Source organism: Tigriopus californicus, chromosome 4, assembly GCF_007210705.1.
Source record: "Tigriopus californicus strain San Diego chromosome 4, Tcal_SD_v2.1, whole genome shotgun sequence".
NCBI classification, from domain to species: domain Eukaryota; kingdom Metazoa; phylum Arthropoda; class Copepoda; order Harpacticoida; family Harpacticidae; genus Tigriopus; species Tigriopus californicus.
The window spans coordinates 11,045,950-11,054,950 of record NC_081443.1 but is presented as its reverse complement, the minus strand read 5'-3'; the positions used below and the strand labels follow the sequence as shown (position 1 = coordinate 11,054,950).

The 9,001-nt window shown below is 43.9% G+C and overlaps 1 protein-coding gene across 1 annotated transcript in view; it reads left to right on the top strand.

Annotated features, from left to right (window-relative positions):
- Positions 1-6,362: 6,362 nt before the first annotated feature.
- The window catches only part of LOC131879615 (uncharacterized), a 45,175-nt gene continuing 42,536 nt past the window's right edge, over positions 6,363-9,001 (top strand). The window contains exons 1-2 of the mRNA XM_059225974.1: positions 6,363-6,458; positions 7,724-7,821. Coding sequence (XP_059081957.1) covers positions 6,363-6,458; positions 7,724-7,821 — 194 coding nt within the window. The remainder of the gene's footprint in view (positions 6,459-7,723; positions 7,822-9,001) is intronic.

Sequence of the window (9,001 nt, the reverse complement as noted above, 5' to 3'; positions counted from 1 at the left end):
TGACGAAAGTAAGTCAACGCCGGACATTGGTATGTGGAAATCCCTGTTGCGGTCAGATGTCGTCCAGGTGCAACAGTAGATAGAAAGAAGCCGCCACCGCACACCAAGGGCCCTGGGACAACCCGTTTAGCCTTCGTGAGGAAGAGGCGGAAACCAACATAGTACGGGAAATTTAACCAAAAAGACAGTCACATTTTCATTCTCGAGGAGAGGGTCAGTTTTTGAACCTCTCCGAAGAAGTCACATTTTGGTGCTTTAGGAGAGCACAGTCGTACATCACCCTTCAACGGGGAAAGAAGTCTCGATTTTAGAGCTCGAGGAGACAAGCGAGTTTTTAAACCTCTCCTAGGAGGAGCCCCCTGCCATTGCTAAGTGCTGGGACTTTGGCATTGTTGTGGTGCCAAGAAGTGGGAACTGTTTCGAAGGACAGAGATTGTCATCGTATGGGAGTAGGAAACCCAGGAAGCCGTGCACAAGAGCAAGAGGTCCTGGGAAGTGCCGAGTCTGAGTACAGCACTTCGTCACTCTGTTAGTAGATCTAGACCTTCAATCCCGTCTAGTGGACATCATCCGAGGACCTCCGTTGGACCATCTCGCCACGCATTGATCAGTAATTATTAACCCATTGTTTCAAATGTGAATATCACCTTTTTTATTGGCCCAACAATTCCACCACTTTTCTTACCGAAGCAAGACACCTGATAGGCGGTGTGATTGTGATGAATAAAGTAGATTGAACTGTACAGTTGGCCTTGAAGAGTAGCCTAGATTTCCCAGAAGACCGAGATCGTGCTGGCATTATATGGAGTAGAGGTAACAAGTGATTTGTATTCAACTGTATCTAAAGTTCGTCACTCTTGTAGCAGAAATCAGTAGTTAGACTCTAGAGTAGAGGTCGACTTTGATAGACGCATTTAGACTAGGATAGTGACCACACTTTGCAGATAGTTTGCCTTGAAGATTGGACCAGGTGTATATGCCAGACAACCAAGATTGATCTGTAACCGTGGGGAGTAGAGGTAGCTAGCGATTTGTATCCTTAGTCAATTGATGCTTGTTTGAGGCCCTGATAAAGGAAGCTCGAATTATTGTGCGTATGCCCTGGTTAGGGTTATAACCGGAGGCCTTAGGATAGGTCTAAGAAATTGAAGCCCATTTACTAGGTGCTCTCCATCTTTGAGAGCTATCAAGGTATTTTTTAACTATTGCTTGGGTCAAGAGTTCCATATTTCCGTTCACCACGGGAAGTCAAAAAGTCAGGACCTTTCACCCCTGGCTGGTGGACGGAACATAGAGTTCTCTTTTGGTGCCGCGACCCCGGGAATTCCATTCCTGATATTGATTATTTAACCGAACCCGGTCTTACATTAAGGTTTTACACCCTTGATAAAGCCATTAAAAGGCTCGCGTCAAAGCAGTACATATTTCTCTTTTTGGTACCGCGATCCGGGATCTTTTTAGATTCCAGTGAATAAATTTTGATTAGTGACCAGAGCTTATTTTGGGTTGTATTAGTTGTCAGTGTTTGAAAGCTGAAACCGGCACGCGACAAAGAAACATAGAGTTTCTTGTTGGTGCCGAGATTTGTGTTCCACGACGTGCTCGTAGACCCATTAATGAAAAGAGAAAAACTAGATCGTGCAAAAGAACTTATTTTCGGTGCTCCAACGTGAGTTTTTCATTCCCTTGAATAATCACTGATTTGCGATCCGGCCTATTTGTTGGGTTCTGTTTTAACCAATTGATTTTGAAAGCCAATTGACGGCTCATGCCAAGAATCATAGCAATTCTTTTTAGTGCTGTTATTCTAATCCACGACCCGGTTATTTTTGGGTTTTGTGTTCCCAATTTATTTTAAAGACAGTAAACGGCTCGTGCTAAAGAAGGCGCATAGTACTTCTTGTTAGTGCCACGATTGATTCAGAGTCCCAAAGCTTGAATTCTTTGCCCTTAGTGCCCACATGCTAGGAATTCATTCAAGCTCACAAAGAGTTGATTTTGTGCCGTGAGTTGCACATTCTGTAAAAGTCAATGGAAGGCTTGCACCATAGATTTACATAGTTCTTTCTGTTTGATGCTATTATTTGTGTAGGGGCTGATTGCTGAATAGCTCGCCCAGATTCAGCACGTTTCTCTTTTGCCGGGAGCAATTCAAAACTTCCATAAGTCGAAAGAACTATGCACAAAATTTCCATGTTTCCGGGCACCACGGGAATTTAATAAGTCAGGACCTTTCACCCCTGGCTGGTGGACGGATCACCTGGTCCTTGAGGGCTTGTCTACCTGGTCCTATCTACGCTTCTGCTTTACACATTCGTAAACGAAATTAAACCAAAAGCATGGTGGATTGAAAAGAAAGTGGTGGTTACAATTTTCGTAGTTAGGTCACGCTTCATCTTGCGTTGGATGGTTATGCCGACGGCACCAAGAATTGTTCCACATATCGTAGAAAATTGGAGCAGGTTCCAACTAATACTGATGTGATCAATCTGCCTGCGCCTCAAACTTTCAGATCAGTACTGCCAAGTTTGATCTAAGGTGGATTGTTTTTGGTCAGAAAATGTAAGTTCCCTTGACCTTTAAAAATCCAGCTTGGATCAAACATAGCGTACTGGTTTGAAATTTTGAGGCTCAGCAGAATGATCACATCAATACCAACTACTGATTTGCTCAAATTGGCCATTTCTTTGTTTGTTTGCTTATTTGATCGAAATTTTGGGATATTTGTTTGTTTTTTAATATTTGATCCATTTTCAAATAAGTTCAATGTTGCAAGACTAACCTGGCCCTAAAAGTGGGCTAGTTATGTTGACACATTTTTATTTGTTAATCCTTCAGTCATTATGATCACTATGAACACTTGCATTAAAAATTGTGTTTTGAGCCTGTCAATTTATGAAAAGGTAAACCAGGCAATATCTTGCCAAAAAAAACCGATTACATTTGAGTTTTAAATTTGAATCAATGTTTTAGAAAGATTCATTTCGCAAAGCCATGCCAAAATCTTAAACCAAAAGAACTATTTCGTTCTTGATGGTCCAGGCCTTGTTTCCCAACCGGTCTAAACCGGCCATCCAGCACTTTACCAATCTAAATCACACTTTTAAAAGCAACGAAATCTGCATGTAGAGTCTGTTTTGTTCTGTGTTCCGTGCACAATCGAGTACATTATCCTAATATGATATGGATGAATGATGTACGGAATGCACACGATAGTTCACGGAACGGTGTTTATCAAAATGTTAAGAAAAATGGTGTATTATGATCTTGGGAAAAATCGCAAAGTTGTTGGATTGCCATTGTGTGAGTCCGGTTGTCGCGTCAGATGTCGACCAAGTGCCAGCCTAACGCTCCTAGTAACGTCATCAAACCATCAAACCATGGAAAAGCTCCAGTACCCGAGGGGCTGGTCAGCCCAGCTACAACCATGGGTGAGGAATGTCGGATACATGTTTGAAGGGAGGAAAAACAGGAAATCCTCGGTCACCAAAAAACGATATTCTCGTGATCATTGTGAGAGGGGGAAGATAATGGAATAAGCAATCTCACCCTCAAGATCGACGTTACCAAAATGTTGCCCCCTGACAGAAAATGACGACCAATCCTTCCTGAATGTTCCGTTGGGACGTAGTTCCAGCCCAATGTTCAACCCTTTGCCGTCTAGACCCACTGGTGGTCAGATGTGACCCACATGCCACACCTTACAGAAAGAGGCAGACACAATCCATTGTCGGGCAATCTGAGGAACCCCTTGATGGCCAATGTGACTGACCTGACGAAAGGGGTCAACCCTGGACATTGAAGAAACCGTCGCGTCCACCAAGGGGCCCTGGAACAACCCGTTTAGCCTCCATGAGCAAGAGGCGGAAACCAACGTGGCACGGGAAAGTCTTCAACAAGAACAGTCACATTTTCATTCTCCAGGAGAGAAGTCGCCATTTTTGGGCTCCAGGAGAGGACAGTCACGCATCACCCTTCATCGAGGACACAAGTCTCGATTTGGAGCTCGAGGAGAGAAGTCAGTTTTTGAACCTCTCCAAGGAGGAAGCACCCGCCATTGCTAAGTGCTGGGACTTTTGGCATTGTTGTCGGTGCCAAGAAGTGGGAACTGTTTCGAAGGAAGAGGATCGTCATTATATGGGAGTAGGAAACCCAGGAAGCTGTGCAGAAGAGCAAGAGACCTTGGAAGTTCCGAGTCTGAGTACAGCACTTCGTCACTTTGTTAGTGGACCTTCAATCCCATCGAGTGGACGTCATCCGAGCATCTCCGTTGGACCATCTCACCAGACATCGAGCAGTAATTATAACCCATTGATTTCATGCGAGTATGTCCCCTTTTCCAATGGCCCAAGAATTCCCCCACTTTCTTACCAGAGCAAGACAGCTGATAGGCGGTGTGTTTGTGATGAATAAGTAGATTTGAACTGTACAGTTGGCCTTGAAGAGTAGCCTAGATTTCTCAGACGACCGAGATCGTGCTGGCATCGTAGGGAGTAGAGGTAGCAAGTGATTTTGTATGCAACAACTGTATCTAAAGTTCATCACTCTTGTAGCAGAAATCAGTAGTTAGACTCTAGAGTAGAGGTCGACTTTGATAGACGCATTTAGACTAGGATAGTGACCACATTTTGCAGGATATTTAGCCTTGAAGATTGGCCCAGGTATGCCAGACAACCGAGATTGATCTGGGACCAATGGGGAGTAGAGGTAGCTAGCGATTTGTATCCTTAGTCGTTTAATGATTGTTTGAGGCCCTGATAAAGGAAGCTCGAACTATTGCTCGTATGCCCTGATTAGGGTTATAACCGGAGGCCTTAAGATAGGTCTAAGAAATTTAAGCCCCTGTACTAGGTGCTCTCATCGTTGAGAGCTATCAAGGTATTTTTACCTAGTGCTTGGGTCAGGAGTTCCATGTTTCCGTTCACCACGGGAATTCAATAAGTCAGGACCTTTCACCCCTGGCTGGTGGACGGAACATCTTGTAGTGTCTCTGTCGTTGGCAACGTTCTTCTTAAAGCAGTTACATGTCGAAAGAGTATCAGCTGACCAATAACGGAAGATATGCAACGGACCATAAGAAATCCACCAGTTTGTTGATTCAATTTAGACTCATTGTTATTAGCCTGTGGCGAGCAGCTCGTTTGCTCTCACCTGATCATGCCTCATTCGACTAGAATAGTCCTCGAGTCAATACCATCTCCAGAAGTAAGGGGTCACCAAATATGGCTGTCGGGTCACCAATATTGGTGACCCCGACGTGATCTCTTGTGTGGTCCGCCATATTTGGTGACCCCGACAGCCATTATTTGGCGACCCCGTACTTTTTGAATAATGCTGATGAAGACACTAAATTTGATTGTGCTGTCGTATCAGTCAAAGTTCCTCCCTTATGGAGCCATGACCCCCAGAAGTGGTTTGTTTGGCTGAGGCACAGTTTCGCCTTCGTGGTATCTCCGTATCTTCGACCAAGTTTGATTATGTGATTGGATCGTTGGGATTCGGACATCATCTCCAGAATTCCAGCTTTGGTTCTACAAATTAAGAGCGCTGACGTTGATCCTTATTCAACCTTGAAGGCGGACTTATTTCAAGTGTTCAATCTAAAACGGCTCAACGCATTGCTAGTTTCCTTGAGTTATCTCCGGAGAGGTCTTCCTATCACCGAGATGTATGCTCAAGCTTCGTCCCTTCTTGATGGAATTGATAATATCAACGATTACCTTATCAAGAAAACAAATTGATGAACGCTTTTCCCAGCCATGGACAAACCTTCCTTGGCTACCCTCGTGGATCTGCCATTGGCTAGCTTTTTACGAACACGTATTGAACTTGTCCAGTTCAACTGCATCGTCAGGGTTGGCTCTAGCAGTGGACCATTCAAAGCCTTTTCTGTGCTCTTTACATCGACGCTACGGAAGGAAAGCTCGGAGGTGTCTGGATCCTTCGCGTTGCAAAGGACCTCCCGTTGAGCACGAATTCAAGCAAAAAAACTAAGCAAGGGGCTGTCGACCCCCATCTTCGACAGCCCACTCCTGCTCGTTCCGTTCTTCATGCAGTGCAAACCCTCATGGGACCTTATTCCTATCGTGGATCGAGTTTCTAACCTTCGTTTTTTGGTGGATTCCGGTGCCTCCTCATCACTCATCCCTCGTCGTCTTTTGTCCTCGTCCCTTAATATTTCCGCAGATGGTATCACAATCTTGTTAATGCTAGTGGTTCTGCAATCAAGACTTACGGTACTATTGTTCGTCGAACTGATTTTGGACTTGGAAGCGTTTTCGAGTGGAAATTCATTGTTGCGGATGTATCCATGCCCATTATTGGTGCGATTTCCCTACGTTGGCAACAATGTTTTGGTCGATATGAAGAAAAACGTTTTGTTGGAGACTCGTTATCTTGGCTCCGCTGTGCTTTCTTCCGTTCCCTCATCTCAGGATCATTTGGCTGGAATCCATACCGTTAGTAAAAATGAAGATTCACCTTTTATTCGGCTACTCGAACGTTTTCCTTCGTTGATGAAGCCTAACCTTTTCGTCGTCTTCGTGGCCCATAGTGTTCGTCACTTTATCAAAACTTCAGGGCCCCCTTGTTTTTCTCGCCCGCGTCGCCTCTCGAAGGTTTAAATTGACGTTGCCAAGAGAGAGTTCGACGAGCTTTTGAATTTGGGTATTATCCGACGGTCTTCATCTTCGTTGCATCCCCTCTACATATGGTCCCTAAAAGTAAATGATCATGGAGGGATGTGGGGACTACCGTGTTCTTTTATGCGCAGACCGTTCCCGATAAGATATCCTCTTTCCACATATTCATGACTTATGCCAGTCATTTGGTTGGTCAAACGATATTCTCCAAGATAGACCTCGTTAAGGTTACCATCAAATACCAATGGCAGACGAGGATCGCCATAAAACTGCCATTACAACTCCTTTCGGTTTGTTCGAGTACGACCGTATGCCTTTTGGTTTGCCGTAATTCCGGCCAGACTTTCCCAATGCTTATCGATGAGGTGTTCGTGATTAGAGGGAACTTATGCTTATGTGACGATATTCTGGTGGCATCATCGTCTCCTCAATGTCATGAAACGCACCTGAAGGAGCTCTTTCCACGCCTTCAAAGCTATGGTCTCATTAATTAGCAAAGAAAAAATGTGTGTTTGGTGCCTCGCATTTGGATTTTTTGGGTCATAAGGGTTTCCATGGCTGGAATTGAACCTCTCCCGGAACGTGTCATGTCCATCATCAATAACCCTCCTCCAGCTGACGTCAATGCCTTAACAAAAACTGCTTGGTCTGATCAACTATTATCATCGGTTTATACCTCGTTGTTCCTCGTTGGTGTCTCCGTTTAGAGATCTGTTACGACCCCAAAACTGCATTCAAATGACTGCGCGACATCAAACTGCTTTTGATCATCTCAAGTCGGTCCTTTCTCGCCCGGGCTTTTTTGGCATTTCCTCAAACCGACGTTCCTGAAGCTGTGACCTGTGATGCCTCCAATTCCGGACTTGGTGTGCAGTGTTGGAGCAATATTCACCGCACGGCTGGGAGCCCCTCGCATTTTTTTCTCGTGTCCTAACAAATGCCAAAAAAAAATATAGTGCATTTGACAAGAACTGCTGGCGGTTAAGGATGCAATATTACACTTTAGACATTTTGTTCGAAGGTTGCGCATTTACCGGTGTTCTCCGATCATCGGCCACTGACCACTGCTATTCATTCCAAAGGCCCTCACTTGGAGTAGTAGGCAGGCCCGTCATTTCCTCAATAATTGCGGAATACACGACAGATCTACAACATGTCGATGGATCTTCAACGTCATTCGGTAAGCGACTAGTTTAAGATGTCGTTTCATTTAAGTAATCCTTAAGACGATACTTTAAGGTCGGGCATAGTTTCTGCTATAACCCAAGTCAATTATTAATTGACTTGTGCGTTTACTAGTCAAATCCTGTGTATATAGCTGTGATATTGTTCTTGTCAAGGAGTCAAATATGTGTGTCGGGGGGCTTCACAACTTCAAAGTACTTTTATTCGCTTGTTTCACGTTACCCTTGACAAGAATAATATCACAGCTATTCATAAAGGATTTGACTAGTAAACGCACAAGTCAATTAACAATTGACTTGCGTTGTATCAGTTGCATTACGAGTAATTTAAGTACTTGGGGTGGGAACATGTAAGCAAGGTCTATAAGGTTATTTTTATTTGCTGGTACCAGTGATGCACATTTGGCACTTCAACGCTTTTGGGAAGCAGACCCTTCTTTGAGAGTGATATGATATGAGTTAAGGTCTTGTTTGTTCAAAATAGTTTGAAGCGCTAAATCTGCATCGTTAGCACTTGCAAGCACGTTTGTTTGTTGGTACCAGAACTTATGGTGCATTTGCATGAGATATATTTGGACACATTATCGGACAAATAATTTCAGAAATGTTAAGCATCTGAAAAATGGACTACACAAAATTTGTTCTCCATGTGCGTGTTTGGGCTCCACAAGATTTAGCGTCTGTTTTCTGATTAAGCATGTTAATTTAATCCGAATATGTAACCAGGGCCTTAATGCCTTAATGCATAGCAATAGCATTTATTGATTAATTCAAGTACCGGGTGTGCCATAAGTCCTCGGGCAAATTTCATCAACCACTAAAAAACAAATTCTAGTTAGAGTGTTAAAATAGTATTAAAATAGATGACAAGTAGATAATTTAGAGTAATGTGTATTTCTAACCCACCCACCCCCATTGATAGCAATGAACACCTTCAACTGCAGAAATACTGCTGCCACACCCACTTCCCGGTACTGTAGTGGCTGCACTAAGAATCCGGCCCTCATAGGTGCCATCTGGGTTATCCTTGATCCAGTTAAATGGAAGTCAAAATCTTTTGGTTTATTCTAATTTTGGGTAGCTTCTGAAGTTGCCAGTGGCGTTATAAGCGTTCTTGACCCTCACAACGGTCCTAGTGTTGTCGCCAATCTCGATCCGCAAAACTATTTTTGGGGG